A 23,688-nucleotide genomic window follows, 5' to 3' on the forward strand; every position below is an offset into this window, starting at 1 on the left:
AAAAACGAATACGCGAATGTTTACTGCGTAAGTCAAAGAGAACAAAGTATATCCAAGAAAGTGGTGAATATAGTTCACCATCCAATTAACACGTTGGTGTAGCTTACGAATGCCTGATAGCCACCAATTAATGTCCAGGTTCTATACAGGAAGCAAAGAAATAAGTATTGATAATATTGTCTGCTTGCTTGTTCATCAACCAGAGGCTCATATACGCCTCTTCTGTAGTAGTTCAATATATTGTTCTTATTTATCTCCGCAAACATACCTGCCCGAACCGCAGCTGTCCAAAAAACACCTAGCACGCAGTAAGCAGGCAGCCATGCGAAGCACTAGAATCTATTAAAAATGTCGCTTTCTATACAAAGAACGTGACATTCTGCCGTGTTGAAGGTGTTTGAAGGTAACTTTAGATGAGGGTATTCGCTGTACTAATAAAAAGTTAAAAGGGTTGGGCACCCTATTATATTTGCCAATAGGTGCTGTGTGAATAATAAACTGAATCTAGTGAGACTATAAAATTCTCGGAACCATCTAGTCGCTAATATAATTGTTGCCTTGGTATGCGCTCAATTTTTCCCTCTGCTGACGAGCCAGGATTAGGCAAGCTGAATTGCGCAATTTGTGACATCGCGAAATCAGTTAACCAATCAATTTACCGATTTTACAGCGTCCGCCCAGTGTGCTTGGAGGCATGAACCACCATGGTATGTTAGGTACAGTGATGGTGTACTTGCGTCTAAGACATGACGCCGTCACCTTCCTGGAGTAGTTTGGTAGCAACGCAACACTGTCGTACACACGCATATGTTTATTTGCACAGACAAATTTGTGTGAAGAGTGCGCCGCGCTCTCCGCAAAACAAAAGCGCAATAACTTAACACAATTCTCCAATATTTGTAAAATGAGAACTTCATAATGTGTACGTAGTGAGTTTGTGGGTCGAATAGTACCGCTGTGATAATAATTGCGCTCTGTGTATGAAAGACGCTGTTTATTATTCAATCCAAACCAAGCAAGTACGAGCACGTTGTTGACCTTTCGGTGATACAGCAGACAATTCAGCATTCGCACAATGATAGTGTCAGAAATATGAAGAATAGCAGTTTTTTTCCTCCTTAACTGCATTCGCTGCCTGAGAAGGCCTATGTGGGCAGAACGTGACTATTTTTCCTAAATATAAACGAATACCAAAGAGGCGTTTGTACTCAGTTATCAGTTCTCAGTACTCAGTAATCAGTTCGGTTTTGCCTTTTATCCTGTGCAATGCACAGATTTGTACAGCTTTATAATATACTCACGGATCCACACAGTAAAAAAACACTCGAAATGTCCAGCCATCGTACAAGGGTGGTCTCAACGTGCTGTTTATATATGCGTCCTTGTCTGCGAGCTTCCAGCCATACTACAGAAAAAAAGAGGCAGAGATTGTGCAGAATTAGAATCACGAGGTATTTCAAGAGCTGCAGATGGCGCAAGTTGTGCACAGGAATGGATGCAACGTATATTTGAGCTAAAGTAACTTGTACGCACATGTATAGACGGAAAAGATGTGTGGATTGTTTACTATTTATTTCTATCTCTGTTCTGCGCGCTTCTTCAATTTATAGAGTGCGTAACACACTGAGTGGGTCTAAGTCAATTACATGCGAATGAGTTCAACACGTGGACTTCTTCTGCTAGCTCCAGGTAATCGCGTATAACAACGACGCTTCTGTTAGAATGAGGAGAGCCTGATGTACAATGTGGGCGACGACAACGCCGTGACGACAGCTGCATGAAAGTTACAATGCTGATGTGCTGACAATGCCAAAATATACGATGGTGATGGAGACTGTGACCTAATAACGATGGTAGAACAAGGAGGAAAGGATTATGACGACCCTTCGGAAAGATTAGCGAAACGTTCACTCTCGTTACACATTTATTATAGCATACCATTCACGTTATATCAGCAGTGTCAAGTAAATGGTGTTACAAAAACAAGTTTTTTTCAACAGCGCTGCACTAACACTCACTTGTGTTTGCCAAAATGATGTTCGTGTGCTCTTTTTCTGTCTTTGGCAAATACACGCGAGAAACTCAAGTTTTAAATCTTATGGCTCTCCCAGTAATGCTGACGGAGTCAGATGGCGCTAATACAAAAACGCTTTAGGAAGCTGTTTTGTGGGACGAAACACGGAACAAGCGGATGCAAACTCATTACTCAACTTCCGAGGAACCAGGGGACACGAAATGCTTTGAATGTACATCCAATATTTACTGTGAAACTTAATTAGAACTCTCCCTAGAACAACCGGCTGCAAGTCCATGTGAAAACGCCGCCACCTGCGACGCACGTGCGAAGCGGCCCGATGTCGAGTATGCGGGGTTCGAGTGCAGCTACCATGACTTTGAAAACAATATCATCGAAAGGCCACTGCGTCGAAAGCGGCCTCTGAGTATGATTGAATGTATTAGCGAGCATAAGGGGACTACAGTTCAGCCATTTTGACAACCACGGGACGTTCGACTGCAACGTGTTTCACAGCACACAGCCAATTACAACTAGAAGACGTGGGCTGCTAACACTTCGCCAAAGGGAAGCTAGCAAATTAGAAGAGTATCAAAACGAAGGAATCGGGTCACGTGAGCGGAGAGCATCGAGCCGAGCACTATACCGCTGCATCCAGTCCCTTTTAAGAAATCAATCTACGAGAAGCCGCCACCTCCACCTAAAGAGGATCTTAAAGTGACTCTCAGATGGCACAAAGGACTCATCATAGGGCATTTGACGGATGGCCCTATTAGCAGAATCAGTTGCCGAAGTGAGTGCAGGGTAGGTCCGTGGTAAAAATTTGGTTAGGCGGAAAACCAGTATTTATTATCTTTATTGTATCGACACTAGAACATGAAACGGTGGTACAGGTGAGTTATTTAACCTCAATCCGTCTCAACTGCAATGTGCACTATTTAAACGGGGATGTAGCAACCTTAGGAGCCACCCTCTAATGATCTATACATGGCCTTGAGTGGAAGAATGAAAAACCACTGAAGAACATGAAATCATGAAGCAGATATCATCTACGCAATAATGCTCGGGGAATTCGAGACATATTTTAGCACCTTCTACAGCAAAATTCTTCCCTGGCAAGTGTAATGTGAGGAGATGCAGGTGATCATGTTTCTTATATAAAAATACAATCCAAACGTGTAAAATGTTTAGCTTAAATAGGGCACAGGACCGATGTCTGCCCGAGCCCTAGCTTTCCTGTATTTGACAAATGCAGGATACAAGGGCTAAATTCCAAGCATGAATGCCCCTCAAAGTACGCATAATGCGTTGGATAACATCTAACAGGGCCAAAGAATGCTATGAACGACTAAACGACACCACCAACAACAAGGACACTCCAAAACCCGGTTGCCCAAAACGGTGCCGAGACTCAGTAGGTGTGCAAAGGACGACTCTGAATAATAGGAATAAATGTAGCCAAGGCGACCTACAAAAGCACCAAGAACGAGCTCCCCTTCGCTGAGCCTGATCCCAACAATTAGAAAAACAATTCGGCAATAACCCCTATGCAACACACACGCACACGCACCACACGACATTAGGGGACACGTTATTGTGGATTCTTTGTGGCTTTCTTGAAATCCAGGAACCGTAACTACTTTCTGCAGCAGAAAGTACTCGGCTACTGTACTGGTTAACTCGTTAGTATTGGTTACTGGTGGAAAGTACTGGTTAACTACTGGGCTGTTGCAGCACAGCGGAGGCGGCTTCAGTAGTTGTGGCGATAAGGACCCAGACTCCCAGGTGACCTGCCGACTCTTCCTCCACGGAAGAATTCGCAGGATTACGCTTCTTGGGCCATCGACTAAGACAAGAACATCAGAATGGATGGTGTATGGGACATGCTGCTGTCAACGGTAACACAGGGCCAGACGATCTTGTTCGCGAGAGTTCAATGCGAGCAAAGACTGACACCCTGAACGAAAACAACAATCAAATATAGTGTGCGAGGTCTTAGAACATCAACGTCGTGCACACCAAGAACTCGCCGCGCAAAATCCATAATTAACTGTGGAGGGGACTGGCCTATACTGCATAATCTAGACAAACACATGTCACATCTGGGAGGTGGCTTACCATCTGGCGAAGCACATATGCCAACAAGTTGCCTTTGTGCCGGAGGAAGCTAAATTTGCCCCATGTGATATGGGCGTGCAATTAGCTGCCCGAAATTTCAAATTCATACCAATAAGCGAAAAAATCTTAAATGGAACAAAGGGCCGCCACCTTCACCCATACTGACCTGAAAACTCAATTGAGTGTCCACGACCAGGCCCGGTGCGTGGCGGTGCCTACTGGAGTCCGAGACTGAGAAGCCGCCCTTCGGCACAAGTGGCACTAAAATCTTTAAACGATAAATATATTTCTCTCTCTATCTTTCTCTTGAGCTTTTACTTCGCTTCTTTGCTCGACCGTGATGGGCACCGACCAAGAAGGATGGCCATGAGCGGAGGTGACATCATTGATAGGCACTTCGAGCAAGAGTATTGGCCTTCACATTGATCCTAGCAATGCTTGCAGAGAAGCTACTAAACTTCCGATTAAGATAAAAACAGTGCAATCATTCAATAAGCGACGCAACAGAGCAGTATCTCTACGTTCATCCAGAACATCAGGGAGAATGATTGAGCTTATTCCTGTGAACAACGTCGCCTCTTCTATGTGTGTCTCCTGAGGCACTATGGCGTAAAGGTATTCCAATCCAGTTTTATTCTATTTCTGCCACTTGACGTCCACAATTGTCACCTCCCGCCTTGCCTGGCTGTCTTGCGACGCCTTGAAATCAGGCACAACTCCCCATCTGATATGGCGTGAGCACGCTGGGTGCACATAGTTAGGCCAATCGAAAGAAAAATCATCACTTTCGATGTTCTGCCTTTTTCACCATGAACTCTACGCTACTGGTAAAAGTTCATCAGGTTGCGCCAACTTTGCTTGCTTGACACGGAACGTCACAAAATTGCGAGAACTGACCACAACAACGTAACGTATACGCATTAACGGTGATGTACTATTGGGAAAATTTTTTTTGCGTTATGGCTTGTACCTACATAGATATAGCTGTCGTCCATATGCTTGTAAGAATGCTGCATAAAAACATACGCCTTGCAGATGCATTTCCTGAAAAGAATGCTTTTGTACATTGATATGTTTAAGATCATCTTGTGTTTATCACACGACCAAATCACGTTGCTGAAGTCAGACTGTAGATGTTGACATAATTGAGATGTGTGAGTAAGTAATATAGTGTGTATTCGCGTGTGAATATCGTGACAGTGTACTGATTTGTAATGGGGAATATAGTGCTGCATATCAAGCCGCTGTGGTTGCTCAGTGGCTATGGTGTTGAGCTGCTGAGCACGATGTCGCGGGATTAAATCCCGGCCACGGCGGCCGCATTCCCATGAGGGTGAAAACCCATGTGTGCTTAATTTAGGTGTATGTTAAAGAATCCCAGTTGGTATAAATTTCTGGAGTCCTCCACTATGGCATGCCTCATAATCAGAAAGTGGTTTTGGCGCGTAAAACTCTATCATTGATTTTATTTTAGCGCTGCATATCTGATAAAGATAAAGTGGAGTACGGCTGGTGACATAATCACAGCTGACAACGGGCGCAACGATACTTGGGAAGTGTTCTTGTTCTGATATATATTTTTTAATCCATCCAAACAGTGAATCTGGAAGTCCGAGAAATGACTGTACGAGAAACCATGATTGTGCAGTACGAAATCTTATTCATTTTTAAAACTACGACAGAAAATCGTATTTACCAGATCAGTGTTGCTTAGTACCGATGCTATGTGATATAAATTCCATGCACTGACTCATGCAGGCTAAACCTTAGCGCAAAATATGTTGCATGTACCTGAAAACATGATTTTGCGAAACAAGACTTAAAAGCACTGAGTAGCCGGGGCAGTGGGCCTACGGCCTATGGCGTTGTGCTACTATGAGGGAGGTACGGGATTCGATTACATGACACGGCGCCTTCATCACATGCTAGAAGGCTTGTGTACTTAGATATAGGTACACAGCATGGAAACCGAGCTGGTCCCAATTATTCCGGCGTTTTTGTTCTACGACGTGCCTCATGATTATATCGTAGCGCTGGCACATCAAACCTCCGAATTCAAACCGAGGAAATGAGTACAACACATAGTGAAACATTTCACTGCGGACGAAAGTAACATCGGCCTATCATTGTCTATTCACATCCAATTAGCAGCATTACCCACGGGTGTGACATTTGCTGATTACCATTCATGCAGTAGCTTCTGCGCTCTGTCGCGTCGTTAAAGATCACGACCAAATAGAGTTCTTTTCTCCTGCCCTATCGTGTAAGTGTAGGTGACACGAGAGACAACGTAACGCTTAGAATCTGAGCCCATGCAGTTCTTTGTCTCCGTCTGTCGCTAAATGGTTCACATCTTATGGTGCTTTTGCGCATTTTCAAATTTTAGACAAATATCAATTTCGTTCAATTTAGCGCTAGCTGTATCAGTACGCGCTTGTGACACCGTCCTTGCTGGCGAGGAAAGCAGCTTCTATTCTTTGCAAATAAGGAAAAGCAAGCGTACTTCCAAGTTTCAGCTTTTTCAGGGAATACATGGGGGCACATTTTTGTAAACACGACCATCATCGCGTTTCATAATCGCCTACTTTGAAAGTCGAGAGACGGGACTGATGAGAGCGTTAAAACAACTATATTTTTCGCTTCCATGTTCCCATCCAAGGGCCGGTACTTTTATCCAAAGAGCTTTTTTGCTTCGATTCACGACAAAAAAACAAACAAAGTGTTGTTAACATTGGCTATCCAGATATATTTTCGTATCGGTGAGACGCCTGATAATAAACCTCCAAATGATGTCAACTGCCGGCGACAGCTCTCTCAGAACGTCGGTGCTTTCTGTATTGAAATTCATCATGATATGCTGCTGGAATTGAAAACTTTATCGCTGGTATGATAGCTTATACGATAATAAAATCGACGTTGATTATGACGAGATTGGATAGTAATCTTGTATATTATGCTAATCCGCTGAATTGGTTCAAACAAAGCGAGGCCTTGTTTGGATTCTTAAAATGTTCAGTTTATGAATACATTGATTTTTTCCAACCAGAAAATGCTGCTTCGCAAGTTAGAAGTATATGTCATCAGAGGTACTGCGCTAGTTCTTCACGGTTCATGCCTAGCGAAACAATGCAGTGTGATGATAATGCCATTCATTGGTGAACATTACCGGCAGGCAATAAGGGTTCTGGTGTTGCAAGGAAGTATCATTGGTCCCAATTATTCGTCATTCTCTAAACTGAATACATCGCCAAAATTTTGCGTTTTAAACCTTTGTCTCCTATGGTGACGACAGCAGTGCTTGTCACGAGAACTACAGAAAGTGAATTAGTGCAGCCAGGAAAAAAAGTTATTAGATTTTGAAAAATGAACTGAGTTCACTTTTGTATACATTAGGTGATGACAAAGATGGTGATGTGCATGCCGAAGGTAAAAGCGCGGAAAGCGCCACCTTATGTACGCTTGTTAAATGTATAATAAATATTTTGCATTTTGTTTTACCACTTTCAACAAATTTAGATGTGTAAGCATTTCTTTACCTAACCAACGAGGAAACCTGTGCGCTACGGAAGACGAAGCGCTACAAAGATAATGTATAAAAAATTGCCAACGATCACGTTACTTCTTAATGCGAAACTTGAGCCCAGCTCTTTAGCTGTTCCGGCTTATCAATATATTGGGGCAGGAATACGAAGAAGACATGTATGCACAGCTACACAGATAATTTTTTGTTCTGAACACCATATTCCTTCATCAAGAAACACTCCACTCCCAGTTCTTGAATGCCTTGAAGGAACCACTGCGGTCGGATGATTAGATAGATATATGCTCTACTTGTGGAACGCATGCCTGGTTCGGCGTTGCACACCTATGGATCCTGGCGGCGACGGCACTGGGCCTCTGCTCGGGCTGCTCATTTAGTAGCAGCAGCAGACGAAGGACTTCTACCTATTGCCTCGCTCACGGCTCAGAACTGGCTGGGAACAAACCATTTATATAGGCAGACGGATTATATCATAATATTAACCGTTGGTGAGCCTCGGATAATCAGCCTCGTGCTAAACACTTTGCACCAGCCACCGCAAACGGAGCGAAGCTTGGCGCAACTGCCTCGCTTATTGGGAAGTTGCGCAACGTTGCGCGGCGTAGAGATGGCAGTGACTGACTGACGCCGCTGACGCTGCTTGCGATTGAGCTAAACGTGACTCTGCATTTCCGCTTGGGAAGCGTTTCGGCTTTGGATACTGAGCCGGTGCATCGACAACCGCGTGGTAGCCGCCACGCAGGAGGCGGGAGGGCTACACGCAGTGCCGAGCGGCGGCGGCTATGCGTGTCAGCTTGCGCAGCAGCGCATCAGCGCATCAGCGGGGTCAGCCTCCAGAGAGCCGGCGCTCTGATTGCCGCCGCACAGGGGTGACATTGGAGGAGGGGCGTAGAGAGCAAGTCTTGTGCCGTGCGTGCGCAAGCAATGGCGCCAGGAGCAGGCGTAGCTAGAGCTGCGCGCTGGCTCCAGCTATAGAGCTGGTTACGGTGAGGGACGACGACGCGGCACGATGGAGACGCGAAACGCAGGAACGGGTGCCAAAGAGCTGCGCTCTAAATGCACTTTCTATGAATGGTTTCTTGAAACGTTTGCTGATGGTGGAATAAAAGCCATCTCTAGAACCTCAGGTGGAGCCGAATTTATGTATTGTAGACATCAGAAAAGTTACGATTGCGCAGAAAGTTTTACGCCAATCGAGGCACAATCCTGGTGCACTTCCGTGGCCTTGGTATGTACTTTCCGTCGGGGCGTTCTTTCACCGAAAGAAACGCCCCCGATCGATGAGTGTTCGTGCGCTTCACGTCGCACGACAGAGACAGATCAGCAGTTAACTATTTTAGTGTAAAGATAAGTAGTGATAATCGGCTATACATGTCTCATCATGATTGATAATGGTTCGACGCAGATGGATAAGGTGCAAAAGAGCGACAAGCGTCTATAGTGATCGGACTGAATGTGATAATGTTAGCAAGCACAGATACCGGTTGTTAAGAATCGGGTGAAGTTCGATAAGGTTGATAAGGAGCGATAAGGGTTGGTAAGGATCGCATCGAGTCCGTAAAGGCTCATAAAAACCGATAAGGTTTGATAAGAGTCCGATCTGGTCCCGTAAGGTTGTTAACGACTGCTAAGGGTTGACAAGCTTTATACTGGTTTAGTCAAGTTTCATAACATTCTTAATGACGCTGTGCGGCATGGATATGAGCAAGTGGCGCAACGTTTGCCCATACTTAGACCCAGAACAGTTTGCGCGTGCATTATTTTCTGAGTAATTTGACTTCGAACGAGGATGTCCAATATCCGCGTGAAAATGCATCTTCTGTTCGTGTTATTTTATGATTGCGATATTTTCTTTCTAGTGAAATAAAAGTGATGCGTCAAAGCTCATTGGCGTTTTCAGAGCTTCAACACTGTAGCCTTGTTTGTTGCACCAAGGGTATCACAATCTTGTCTTGCTTGCATTTGATTTTTAGCAAATATGCATTCTTATTCCGAAGAAGATATGCTTTAAAAATATTAAGGTATTCGTAGGCTGGGTTCCGATTTTGTTAACATACGGCAAGCTTGAGCTATGAGTCCTTTCGGAAGTATAACCATTAGTTGCTTTCTGACCTGCATAAAACAAGGAAAACAGCAATATTTGGAAAACAAGAGACAAGTGAGACCGCGAGCTTCCACATGGCTATCGTATTGCAGCAAGGAATCTGTAAAATCCGGAGTTTCATTTTCAGATTGTTTGGAGCGCTAACTTCACGCCGCGCAAAACCTAATGAGGGTGCTGCGACGTGCTCCCTTCTAATCTTTTGAAATAACGTGAGTGTACGTTTGCTTCTCGTACAAGGAATCCCTCTTCTTTCTGCGGCGCTCCTTGCCTGCGGCCGTTGGCTTTACTTCGTGGGCCCCGCGTTCTGGCTGCCATATCGAGGGAACACGACAGCTCGGAAATACAACTACTGTCGACGAGGCAGACTTTTGTGCAACTACTTGCCCTTCCTCCTGTTTCTTCTCTAGTCTTCTCCCCGCATACAGACAACGCTGTCTGCGCTCTGTATGCGGGGAGAAGGAGCTCAGGCGATCAGCGATCGCCTGAGCTCCTTCGGTCTACATCAATCAACAATCACCTAATCAATGCAGTTCATCATTGCACCTATTTAGGTGCGGAATTTGACTGCCATCTCAAATTTCGCCTTTACATTGCAAATGTTAAAAAGAAAATGGCATACGGGATACGCGTTTTAATCAAAGCACGACCATATTTATTATTTTCTACTCCCATGTCGCTTTATTATGCTTTTGTTCATTCTCATATTAACTATAGCATTGAATCATGGAGAAACACTTATAACAGTCACCTAACTTCTTTGCAAGTCATTCAGAATCGAGCTATTCGGCTAATAACATTTTCGCCTCGTTGCATTAGCGCAACTCGGCTGTTACATTCTCATAATATTTTGAATGTGACTGACCTTGTTAAATATAACATTGCCATATTTATTTTTAGGGCATTAAACAATGATATTCTAGTAACCATGATACCGAAGACATCCCTTACTAATACAAATAATACTAGATTTGCAGAAGATACTAATTTCATTTTACCTTTAGTTCGCACCAACTATGGTAAGCAGTCATTACACTTTTCAACTTTATCCCTGTGAAATACATCACCATTCCATTTAAAATGTTGAAAGCTCACAGATTTCGTAGAGAACTTAAGTATTTTCTTATAGCTTCCTCCGACTTTCCCATTTGAGTATAGTATGAGTTGTATTATTAACTTTCTCTTTGTCTCTCTATGTCCTTCCCGCATATATATATATATATATATATATATATATATATATATATATATATTTACTTTCTTTCTTCTTAGCTATTTTTGTAGTTTCACCTTTCGTTAACTAAGTCTAAGCCTTGTTTTTGTTTAATACGTACATATGCTGCTTTTCTGTTCATTTATGCCTTGTCTCCTAAAACCTTTATTCGTTAATTTTTTCATGTTGCCATTGTTGTATGTATTATTAATTCTAGTCATCGTGCCCAGGAGGTCCCATTTTAGTTTCTAACTACGGGACCTCCTTCTGTATATACATATGTTGTAATTATCCTCATTTTGTCATGTATAAACTGATACTGATTCTGATTCTGATTCTGATGTAGTCCGAATTCTTATACATGGATATTGTTTTTCTCAGAAGACAATGTATCGTTCCTCCCAGCATTCTCGCGTCAGAAACTCGTGACCTTTGCTCATGAAGATAATTTGGGCATCACCAAAGCACAAATCAGACAATGTATCATTATTCCCAGCTTTCATGCGTCAGAAACTCGTGTCCTTCGCTCATGAGGATAATTTGAGCATCAGCAAAACAACACTCAGACTCAGAGGCATCTGCTTGCAGCCTCACAAAGATGCACAGGTTGACGAACCCATGCAAAAATGCTTTGCTTGTGAGCAAGCAGATAAATCTGCTAAATATTGTTTTGCTACACATGAACATGTGGAAAGGCCTCTTCCGCCATGGGAATAATAACCATCAACATAGTAGGCACTTTAGGTCCTGCTCATCAGTTTGCCCGTTTTGCCTCTTTCATAACTGACTATCCTTTCATGTGGCCTGAAGTTTACTTCATGGCTTCAGTCACATCTGAAGTTATCATGAGCTGTCTCATTTCTCCATTCAGTGGATAAGGGATTCCTGATGCCATCATATCCAACAATGAACCACAATTTGTTCCTGCTGAGTTCGAAACTTTCTCAAAAGAAAGAAGGATCGAGCATTTCCTGTCTTCACTATACTACCCGCAGGCAAACAGACAGGTAGACCATGTCATCAAGGAATTCATACAGATTTCTCCGTTGCAATAAAGAGACTTTAGCTCTGTAGTGTTTCCATACCTGTCAATCTACAAGTTTTCTCCACATATGACTACATATCTTTCTCCGGCTTTGCTGCTTCACAGTCAATTCAGAACTCGTCTCGATGTGGAAAACATCCTTCCAAGCAGTCCGGAACTTGCTTTTCGTTATTTGTGCAAGGAAATGTATAGATGCGTGCTACGAAAAGAGGAAAATGTCAAATCATACGTTTATCCTCGTCGGGCAACAAAATAGCCTCAATTTCTTCACGCAGTTCCGTCCGATGTGCAAAATACTTAGGTCCGTTCACTATTCGCAGGATAGGATCCCGTACTTCCCAGCTGGAAAATGGCATGCGATGAAGTATTTCCAAACTGGTGAAATATGCGACACGACAGCATCATTTTCAATACTTAGACAACGGGAGTCATTGCAGTGGCTACCCATCCCTTGATGATAGTTCCTAACCTTTTTCTGCAGTTTCTATTGGTAAAGGTTCTGCTAAATACGCCCCATTTCAACCTCCTGCTTCATTCCCGTGACCAGGTTCATACACTGCTGAAGAATGTGCTGGGCTTCCGTCTAACATACCGTCACAAAACAGGGCTTCTGAAAAAAAACTTAGAAAAGCAATACACAGAATTCCAGCTCACATCTAAGAGTAATGATTCGTCTAATCATACTCCACAACCAGAAAGGCAACCCCCGGTATTGTTTAAGCAATACGTTTCATTATAACTGTACTGTCTTGGTTTGCTTGCAAATGTTCGTTTCACACCTTGCTATAATAAGCGTGTTTTTATACAACAGCATCCTATACAGTTTTGTAAAAAAAACAGCACAAGAAATACTTTGGCGAGATGAAATTTCATGCATCAGTGTTGCAGCGCAAACGTGCAGTAAACTAGCCTTTAGGTCAACTAATGTAAATGATCACCATAGATAGGCGGCTCTTTACTCCCAAAGTGCCTGTTTCATTACACTTGTTGAAATGTTATCCTTTAAAGGGGGGATATTATTGAACATTCCAGCACCATAAACGTGTAATACGCGCACTTCCATGTCAACTATGGTCAAGGACCGTCATTTCGGGCCCGTACTCAGAGCGAATGAGCCGCTCATCTTTCTTATCCAAAGCGGATACAGGGATCTTCGCCTATGCCTTAAAGTTCAGTGGTCACGCATTGTGTCAATTTGTGTCAATTTTTTTATTGTTCTGTCCACCAAAAAAGTGAGTCTTGCCTCTTCGTTCCGCCAAGATGGCTAGACACATGGGTTATTTAGGTTGGCAGCCCAACATTATGTGAACTTGTGTGCAAGTACATACATTTGCTATAAATAAATAGTCTTATGGCTAATATAATAGTAGGCTATTCCTTTTACGGAGTTTCATTCAAGTGTTCTCTTCAAAAAAAAAATCGCGAACCAAAGATGCATCTGTTTGTGACAACGTAAATCTACGGGGCTCAGTGATTGAAATGCAATGCGGTACTTTCTTGCGGCACCGGTGGGTGCTGGTGACACTGAGATTATGCATTTTTATGAAATTAAAGTTAGAACCGTTTGCATGCATTGTAACTGTATTCGGCCAACTCAGCAACCACTCAGCGATCAGCGGTGGCGCAAAAAAGCGCTGGTCGCCATGATCTCTGAGTATGGCCTTTCAATCATTGAGCATTGTACGTGTGCCAAAAAAAAGATGCTGTTATAATGTTGACCATAGTTATACAACTTCGTCAGGGCAGATGTGAGCGATAATGTCAATTTTGAGTTTTATAATGTATAAAGATGCTCCGAGTACACGAAACACAATGAGAGTTAAGGTTTTTAATGTGTCGTATAGTCACATGTTCTTTTCACAAGGTACTGGTTGTAGAGGGCTTGATTTCTATAGTATTTGCTTTAATATTATGCACTTACATTGTTCTGTAATGGTACGTGTCTTCTAACAAACGTTTAAAAGTGTGCATTTACTTTTTTCTGTAATGGAACGTCTCTTCTCACAAACTGTGGTACAAAGTTACAAAACAGGGATAAAGGGCCTCAGAAAGTCTAGCCAACGTTTCGATAGGAGGACTTATCTTCGTCAAAGGCGGCGTCATCATCCTCGGCATGTTAGTTTTAAAGGGTTAGTGCAGTGACGTCACGTCGGGTGTTGTCGCTGGCGGCTGGTTTTAAAGAGAGAGACTTCAGAGGAAACGAGCACTGTCGTCCGACGTCTGTGAGCTTTGTTCCCAAGAAGGGGTGACAAGAACGGGAGAGTGGGAGCGCGGGAACAAAAGAAAAGAAATAAAGGCTGCGAACAAAAAAATTTGGGGAAGTCAGGACTACCCAAAGACAGAAAAAAAGAGGGGGAGACAGAAATAACAAGAAAGAGAAAAAACAAAATTTTAAGAAAGACCGAGACCTGGGAGCGTGTTGGGGATGCGAGAGGTCAGGAAGCATTCAGCGGTATCGCTGGCGGCATGCTCCCGTGGCACCAGAAGAGCCGGCCAGGCGATCAGTGCGCGAGTAACACAAAAGACAAAAAAATAAACAAAAAACATGAGTTGAAAGGGTGACTTCAGGAGCATAGTAGCAATACGTGGAGTAATCTTGAAATAGTTAGGATGGCGACGAGGAGTCTGCGGTGCAATGTATGGGGTGACTGAAAGGCAGCGGCATGGTCTTTCAAGGGGCATTGCACCAGTCGCTCAACGTAGGTGTCGTTGCGGAGGCATCCAGAAAGGACGATACTCTGGGTTGAGGCGCCGAAAAAGGCATATTGACTTCGGAATGTTTTGGTGAGGGGGTTTTCAAAAAATACATAATAAGAAAAGAAGGGAAAAGAGAAGGGGGTAAACGAAACCGGAATAACAAACAGGAGGGGGCGTGCGCAGAAGCGGGCGGGGGAAATTGTACATGGGAGAAGGGGTTCACACAGTTGATATAGGCGTTAAAACCTGAAAGAGTATGCTAAATTGAGTAGTAGGCAGGAAAAATTTATTTTTTCACCGGAGTGGAAGAGTAGGTGAGGTTAAGAATTAAGGTTAGCTGGTGGCATAATGTCTTTTGTGTCTTGGTTGATGATATGAGTATTTCAGATTTAAGTTACCGCTTTTAAAGATTCTAAGTTGCCGTGCGCCAAATCAATTCCCGTCGGGTGTAGGCAATTAAACCTGTGTATGAGGTATGATTCCTTATACTTTCTTTCGCGAGGGGAACAGATATTTGTTTGTGGTATATAGAGCCTTGCTTTGTCAAATATATGACCATGTTCAATAAAGTGGCTGGCTACTGCTTTAGGTAACTTGTGTTTTGTGTCCGCGCGGTTACCGTTGAGTCTTGTATGAATTTGTTGTCCAGTCTCACCTATGTATTGTTTGCTTCAAGCGGCGCATTCTAGACAGTAGACAGCGTTGCTTGATTTGCAGGTGAAATCCGAAGTCACTTTGTGTGCGTAATTCGACGCTGTACTGTTTACTGTAGTACTAGATTGAATATTTTTGCATGTAGAGCACCTGGGGCGGCCACAGGGATTGGTTCCCAACTTCCTCTTTGTCTTTAATTTGGCGTGCACAAGCACATCTTTAAAATTAGTGTTGCGTCTGTAAGCTAGTCTGGGAGGGTCGGGAAAAATCTTAAGTTTCTGGTTGCTGGTGAGAATTGCGTAGTATTTACTGAGGATGTTATTCACTTTTGGGAGTGCGTTTGAGAATTTAGTAGTCAGAAGAGTCGTTGTTGTTCTTGTGATCCTCGGGCGGGGCTTTAGGACCTCGGCTCGATCAAGTTCGGTTGCAGCGGTGTAGGCTGCTTGAAGGTCACTGTCTGGGTGGTTCTTGTTTGATAGGGTTCCCTTAAGGTGATCGAGTCTTGGTTTTCAACGCAAATGCGACGTAGTCGTGTGACATGGCCTTTAAGGATGCTTTGTTTGCAATGTCTGGGATGGTGGCTGGTATATTCTAGGTACTGTTGTTTGTCGAAAGGTTTCCTGTACAGCGTTGTCTTTAGCTCCCCATTTTCTATGTATATTGCTGTGTCCAGAAGGTTTGTGCGCTCAATTGAGGATTCTGATGTGAATTTTATTGTTGGGTAAACAGAGTTTAGAAATGCTACATATTTATCTAGACTGTCTTGACCATGCCATATCATATCATGACTCATATCGATCATATTATGACTATGTCCTCTATGTATCGTAGGTATGTGTGGGGCTTGGCAGTGCAGCGCGATCGGAAATCTGTTTCCAGAATCCCCATATGTATGTTCGCGTAGGTTGGGGCAAAAGGCGTACCCATGCTTTTACCATGTATCTTTAGGTAGTAACCCTCCTCAAATTCGAAGTAGTTATGTGTTAGAACTAATTCAAGGAGAGATATGTGGACTTCAGTAGAGTGTTGTGCATTGCGTTTAGACAGCGTTTGTTTTATCGAAGATAAACCACCAGGGATTGGAATTTTGGTGTACAGCGCCGTGACGTCAAGTGTAGCGAGAATTGTGTTGTGGGGTAGTGTGCCTGTAGCAATAATGTTCTCTATAATTCGGAGCAGGTGGAGCGTATCTTGTACAAATGAAGGAAGTGCTTTTGGCAAGTCACCAAGGTAGTGGTTAAGGAATGTGGCGATGCTCTCTGTCGGGGTGTTGTTGTTTGATACTATCAGACGGCCTGGCATAATAGTAGTGTATAGTTCAGCGTATGGAATTTTATGAATTTTTGGAAGGAGGTAAAGACGCCCGGCAGTTTTTGTTGCTTGGTCTAAGAAATTTGTATTCTGACGGTGTTATCAATTCATCAGCCATAAGTGATTTCAGCCTGTTGGTAATTGTCATTGTGTAGGATAATGTCGGATAGTTATCTAGTTTGCGGTAATGTTGTGGTTTGTTTAGTTGTCTGTAAGCCTCGTGCCTGTGTTTTTCTACTGGCCAAATACCTTTACTTCCACCCTTATCTGCTTCCTTAACAACAATGTCATTCCGGCAACTCAGATTTGAAATATCACTCTCCGACGCAGTTATGTTTTTAGGTCGCTTAGATGTCTTGGATTGGCTTATAATTTATTTCGTGACAGTCTTAAGGTATATGTCTAGTTCAATGGCTTGTTCTGGTTCGGGAGTCCAAGTGGATTGGGCTCTAAGTGGTGTCGTCCCGGTGTCTGGTGTGTCTGCGGAAAAGTGTCGGATGCGCATTCGTCGGGAGAATTCTGATAGGTTCCTCGAATTCATTTATTGGGTTGTTCGTGAGACAAAAGTTTAGGCCCTCGCTGAGTACGTCTATTTTTTTTAATTAATGTTTTTGAAATGTATATAACATTGGAGCGGTTTAGTTTTGTGAAAGTTTCCTTAACGTCTGGTACTTCTAAACTCGAGGTCCTTCTTGTCGGCATGTGGTGGCTGTTTGGCTGTAAGGTTGTTTTTTGATTAAAGCTTGCTTTTTTTCCTTTGTTTTTGAACCAATTTTTTAGACTGTTTTTCGTCGTAATGTTCTGAATCCCTCTTCTGATCTGGTGTCCGGGTTATGTTCCGAAGTCTGTGGCTAAAAGTTTCGATTTGTTCCTCGCAGTGTTCCTCGATGATATTCAAAAGTGAAAGTGAGGCATTGTGCAATGTTGTTTGTCAGTTTGCACGATGGTGTGGTGGGAGTCTTTCTAGAGTTCGTACAGCCTTCAGTGTTAGACCTTTAAGGATTATATTTTTCTCTGTGCAGATTGTGTAGGTTTTCAGTTGGGAGGTGTAGCTCACCTGTTTTTTGGTAAGTTTCTAGCCTGTAGGAATTCGGTGCTTCGTGGCTGTGAATAGCTATTGATTTGCGATGTCTGTCATTTACTTGTCTTTTTGCGGGCAGATTTGCGTGGGGTGTTTTTCTGTTCGGCCGATTTATTACCGCATTACTGGCTTAGTTCGGTCTCGGTTTCTGTCTGACTTTGTGTGCGTGCAGGCAGGCATGTGGGGGTCTGTGTGAAGACTTCGGTGGTGGGCTTCCTGTTGTCTGTTGCAGTTGTGTCTGTTTGCACTGTGGTTGATGTCGTTTTTGGTGTAGCGTGTGCCTTGTGGTTCTTTTCACATTCCGCTGTCTGTGTTCCAACTGTTCTTGAGGTGACTGTTTCACTTGTGCAGTGGCTTGCTTCACATTGCACTGTCTGTGTTCCTTGTTTTCTCGAGGTGGCTGTCGCAGTTGTGTTGTTCGCGGTGGCACGCTCCGCAGAGTCGGTGGGGGTGGTATTTGAGGTCGACTTTAGGAAGTTTTTCTGTACTTGTCCTTAATTAATGATTTAATGTGTTGGGAAACAGGCTTTATTTCACTGCGGTTTAAGTGGTAGCCGTCCCAAGCTAGGTTTTCGTGCAGTACTTCGTTTATTTCTTCTTGGTTAATCTTGTCAACATTCTTATGGAAGTTTTGTAAGTTGAAAATTAATGAGTTGAGCCTGTTAATCTCCTCATTGTGCTTCATGAGTGCAAGGAAATTTTTTTTCCTGCCTACTACTCAATTTAATATACTCTTTCAGGTTTTTACGCCTATATCAACTGCGTGAACCCCTTCTCCCATGTACACTTGCCCCCGCCCGCTTCTGAGCACGTCACTCTCCTGTTTGTTATTCCGGTTTCGTTTCCTCCCTTCTCTTTTCCCTTCTTTTCTTATTATGTATTTTTTGAAAACCCCCTCACCAACACATTCCGAAGTCAATATGCCTTTTTCGGCGCCTCAACCCAGCGTATCGCCATTTCTGGATGCCGCCGTAACGACACCTACGTTGAGCGACTGGGGCAATGCCCTTGACCGACCATGCCGCTGCCTTTCAGTCACCCCATACATCGCCATCTTAACTATGGCAAAATTACTCGACGTATCGCTGCTATGCTACTCAAGTCACTCTTTCAACTCATGTTTTTATTGTGTGTTTTTTAAATTTCTTTTGTCTTTTGTGTTACTCGCGCACTGACCGCCTGACCGGCCCTTCTAATGCCACAAAAACATGCCGCCAACGACTCCCCCTGAACGCTTCCTAACCTCTCGCATCCCCAACCGCTTCCAGGCCCCGATCTGTCGGAAAATTTCGTTTTTCTCTTTGTTGTTCTTTCTGTCTGTCCCTCTTTGTTTTCTATCTTGAGGTCGCCCTGGCTACCCCCCCCCCATTTTTTGTTCGCTGCCTTTACTGCTTTTCTTTCCTCCCCGCGCTTCCACTCTCCCATTCTTGTCACGCCGTCTTGGGAACAAAGCTCACAGACGTCGGACGACAGCGCTCGTTTCCTCCGAAGTCTCTCTCTTTAAAACCAGCCGCCAGCGACAACACCCGCACGTGATGTCACTACACTAACCCTTGAAAACTAACATGCCGAGGATGACGAGGCCGCCTTTGACGAAGATATGTCCTCCTATCGAAACGTTGGGCAACCTTTCTGAGGCACCTTATCCCTGTTTTCACACTTTATACCACAGTGTGCTATTCCATCTGTCAGCCCCTTTCTTGTTTTTGGACTTCTTTTAACAAACGGCATTCATTGTATAGCATTTACAGGTTCTGTTTTTACCTATAAGACAGTGCGAGTCTCTAAGTACTCCAGTTTCATAAACGATCCAAGAAAGTCCAGAAGTTTGTTCCAGGGGGAGGTGACGTTAATTATTACGGGAGAGGTAACGTTACAACATTAGTTCCAGTTGGTGTTGACTGTTAGCGCCACGCCGAGCCCAACCTTGTAAGGGTACTGTTCGCCTTCGCATTCTGAGAAATAGACGTCCATCTACAATTCGTCCCCGATCAAGGAAGTAATACTTTTTTTCGAGGGGGGGGGCAGGGGGCCCCGCGCCCCCAGCCGTTAGCCTTACTTCATGGCCTCCGCATTCCGACAGCCCTGTCAAGGCTACACTACAACTTCGAAATACAGCCGAATTCCTGATCGACACAACGCCCTCTCTTATTGTCTTCGGCAAAGATGACTTTAGCACTTTATGTAGCATCAGCAACACCGTTAAAATGATCTGCCAGAATCTCAATGCACCTTAGTAAAGCTGCATGTGATGTTCGTGTGAAAATGCGTGCCTAATATGACAGCACGAAGTATATGCCTGCTATTGTGCACTCTTGTTAGCATTTATACTATGTCACAGTTTCTCTTTACTGTAAGTACAGCATGTGTTTCCTGTTCAGGTCCATTTTGCAAACCTTTTGGTATTTGCTATGCGAAATATATCACTACAATTTTTTGTGGCAGTCATAGTATTATAGCAGTCAGTATTAGTGGAAATGTATGTTTGGAAATATAGTCTTCGATACACATTTTGTTGACTGTAAAAGAGGGCATGGAGTTCGTCATGCTCTTAGAGCTCTTAGCTGTGTCTCCTTTTTTCACATTGAAAGGGAAATAATGTTTACTTATTTGAGGAAGTGAGCAGTATTGCGTAACGCGAAGCTCCTCGGGAGCCGGCACATTTTTTTATTACATCGTTTCTTTGTTTAACCGCGAGAGAAAAGATGACAAAGTGGGAATGAGAAAGAGACCTAACAAATCACATAGTCTGCCGGTCAAAAACGTATTTTTTATCTTTCACATCTATTGCGTATGCTTCATGAAGTGATCCGCTGGGTATGTCCGAAGTTGCAAGCATCGGAAACAACGAATAACGTAAAGACAGGCAAAGCCAGTCGGTATTAGTTCGGGCGCTACATCTCGCCATCACAGTGCAGGTACATAGCGAAACGAACATTAGAGTATAAAAAGAAAAATTCTTACGGGGAAAACGCAATGATATCCGTTTTTGCGAGTAATGTCAAGGAAGTAGTTGAGGAAGTCGGATGACATAGGCTCATGTGGATCGTACGTCATCGTGGGGGCCTTTAGCAGCGGAACTGTGATGCTAGGTCTGCACGAAGAAGAAACATCATGGAGCAGGCACATTTTTTGCGGAAGTACGTAAAGACTGGAACCATGGCGCAAATGCAAATGAATGCACTGCAACCTCATTTTATCTTGACGTACATTTATAAAGAATCAAATGACTGACTCATCACCCTACCAACAGCAATCTATAACGCTGTTGTGTTGATCGTAAGCCTATCTTTATATACAATGTCGCATTTGAGAAATTACCGATCCCTGACACAACTTATAGCGTACGCTACACGATAGCGCACGCTATAAGTTGCGTATGCCAAACTAAAACTAACTAATAGCGTTATGAAAGTTCAGGTGACACAAAACAAAGTGTCACGTCGAGTTGTATTCAAAGAGCAGGCTTTTGTAACACCAAATATATTTGAAACGAGAAAAAAGTTCTTGCAAGCTAAAAAGCTACGCGAAAAGAGGGATTGCTGTGACGCCACCTGCTGTGGACTACGGTACCTCTCTGATGTAACGTCGGCGTCCTGGACGGATGGCGCTACCGGTAAGGCGGCAGACGGAGACTGCGTGCAGCGTGAGAGGGAGTAGGATGTAAAGAGGTGTGAAACATTAGTCTAGCTCAAGCTGGCACGGGCGCTTTGAGGAATGCCGCCAATGCGAGTTGAGAGAGCAGTGGCTCAAACAGGAGTAGCGGCAGAGCACAATGTGGCGTGATATACGACGTCCCGTCCTCTGTGGTCACGTGAATTATTTAAATTGTGGAGTGGCTGAGTGACTTTCGGAGGCAATTTTCAATACACCAAAGTCGCTTATTGGCACGCAGGCAACGGTGATAGTGTGGTAGACAGATAAAATGTTCCTCTAAGTCAATACAACGTCTTCATCGAGTGTGCCGTTAAATGTTGCACTTTGACTAGTGTGATGGTAGATATACGCAGCAGCAACATGTTAGCGTGTCGTAGCCCTCCACATTACTCGTGCTGTGTGGATGAAACAGCATCCTGTCAGTTTCCAAGCACCTTACAACGTTGTCATTCTAACGTGCAGTGCCGAAGGTGTTGCAGGGGACACGCCTTGATTATTCATGACATTACCGGACCGAAAACCGGTAGTGTAGTTCGCGCCCAAGAAAATACTCATTGAGAAAATGAATTAGCAGTGTTTGCAAATCATATAAGCTTATCTTGATAATTACTGATCATTTCTCTCAAAATATTGCATACAAGCAGGAGTCCAGTTGAAACGCTAGTGTGCTTATAGTAGTGTGTGAACAATGCTCATACGAGCAGTAGAACGCAGGACTCCATCTTGGTTACGTTACTGACGTTATTAAGCGCAGCATTACTGGTGCGACCGATTCTCGTCAGTGTTCCTGCCTACATAAAGACCTGCGAGTGCGGTTTGAGGCAAGGCGCCCAATGAGGCACGCAAAAGAGGGGACGGTTTGTAACGTTGATAGAGAAACGAAGCTTGTCTCTAGCTGCCATATGTTGCTGATAAGGGAAAATAATCGCAAAGCTTTTTCTTAGAGCTCTCAGCTTATATTAGAGAAATGCTGATAAACACGTAATAAACTCAATAGAAATGTATCTTAAGTTACTCGGTCACAGAAAACTTCAGTAATAGGAGGCAATGATGCTAATAATATCTCTTCGGATTCTATATCCCGCTTAGAATGTATATCCAAGCGCATGCTTCCTCCTGAAGTTGCGGAAGTTGTTTCTAGCCTAGAGTTGCTCTTCCTCTCTATTATTATTCTGAAATGTTTTTGACTGATTCGTAGCATTGTAGAAAAAAATTGCTAATGTAGAGGCTTCAGTGGAATGATTACTGTTACCATGCGGAACGCAAATGCATTTTTTAGGTACACCCTTCGCCTACAAGGAACACATTGTTTAAGTGATAAATTAGGCTATCGCATACGAGAATTGGAAGGCCTGGGAAGTCTACCATGGATACTCATAGGCAGTCAAAGTGTGCGAGGACTAGCTTGAACAAATATGGATATTTACCATAGACAGTCGATAAGTCTGCTACTATAAGTACAGTAGACTAAAAAAACGCGCAAACATGCTCGTACGACTAATTTCATTTTGTCTTTAAGAGCGACTCGAATGACCTAATTGTTGACAAAAAATATCAATGAACCTCTCGTGTTTGTAAATAAAATTCAGCTGTAATTGTTCAAACACTTGGACTCACATTGACAACAGGCGTAGGTACCTTTACGTTTCTTGTACTGTATTAGGACGATTTGGAACGCTTCCCCTGACGGCGCTTGCTGATTGTCTTAGCGCGCCGCACTCTTCAAGACAAACTAACCTACTGCGCACCTGTGCGCACTGAAGGCTTAGATTTACGAGATGCTCATAGAAAATTGAACGCCATATTTACGATGCCTGGCAATGACAGCACACATATCAAGTATTGTTGAAGCAACAGCCTATAGGCGCCTCATATACTAAATTGACTGATGAATGGTCTGGGTGCCAACGCTATGCCTTCCCTAAGAAAATCATTCGGATCCAAACGAGCAGTAAAAGGTATGACCTTCAAGTTAGGAAGACGAATTGATCCTCAGAACTAGCATCGATGTATTTGCATCTAATAGAATGCGGTCTATGTTAGCATGACCAAAACATGGTGCCCCTGCTAAATTAAATTATGGGAGTTTACGTGCAGAAACCATGGTTTGATTATGAGCCATGCCGTAGTGGGGGACTCCGAAAATTTGGACCACCTGGGGTTTTTTAACGTGCACCTAAATCTATGTACACGGTTTTTTTTTCGTTTTTTCGCATTTCGCGCCATTGCCGGGATTCGATCCCGCGACCTCGTGCT

General features: G+C 43.5%; 1 protein-coding gene across 1 annotated transcript in view; it reads right to left on the reverse strand.

Moving 5' to 3' along the window:
* Nucleotides 1-20,874, reverse strand: part of LOC142588737 (uncharacterized) — an 83,411-nt gene extending 62,537 nt beyond the window's left edge. Inside the window, exons 1-2 of the mRNA XM_075700554.1 lie at nt 20,740-20,874; nt 1,302-1,405 (exon numbers count right to left, since the gene is read on the reverse strand). Coding sequence (XP_075556669.1) covers nt 1,302-1,405; nt 20,740-20,832 — 197 coding nt within the window. The 5' untranslated portion in view covers nt 20,833-20,874. The remainder of the gene's footprint in view (nt 1-1,301; nt 1,406-20,739) is intronic.
* Between the last annotated feature and the right edge of the window lie 2,814 nt (nt 20,875-23,688).

The sequence above is a fragment of the Dermacentor variabilis genome, chromosome 7 (assembly GCF_050947875.1).
Source record: "Dermacentor variabilis isolate Ectoservices chromosome 7, ASM5094787v1, whole genome shotgun sequence".
Classification (NCBI taxonomy): Eukaryota; Metazoa; Arthropoda; class Arachnida; order Ixodida; family Ixodidae; genus Dermacentor; species Dermacentor variabilis.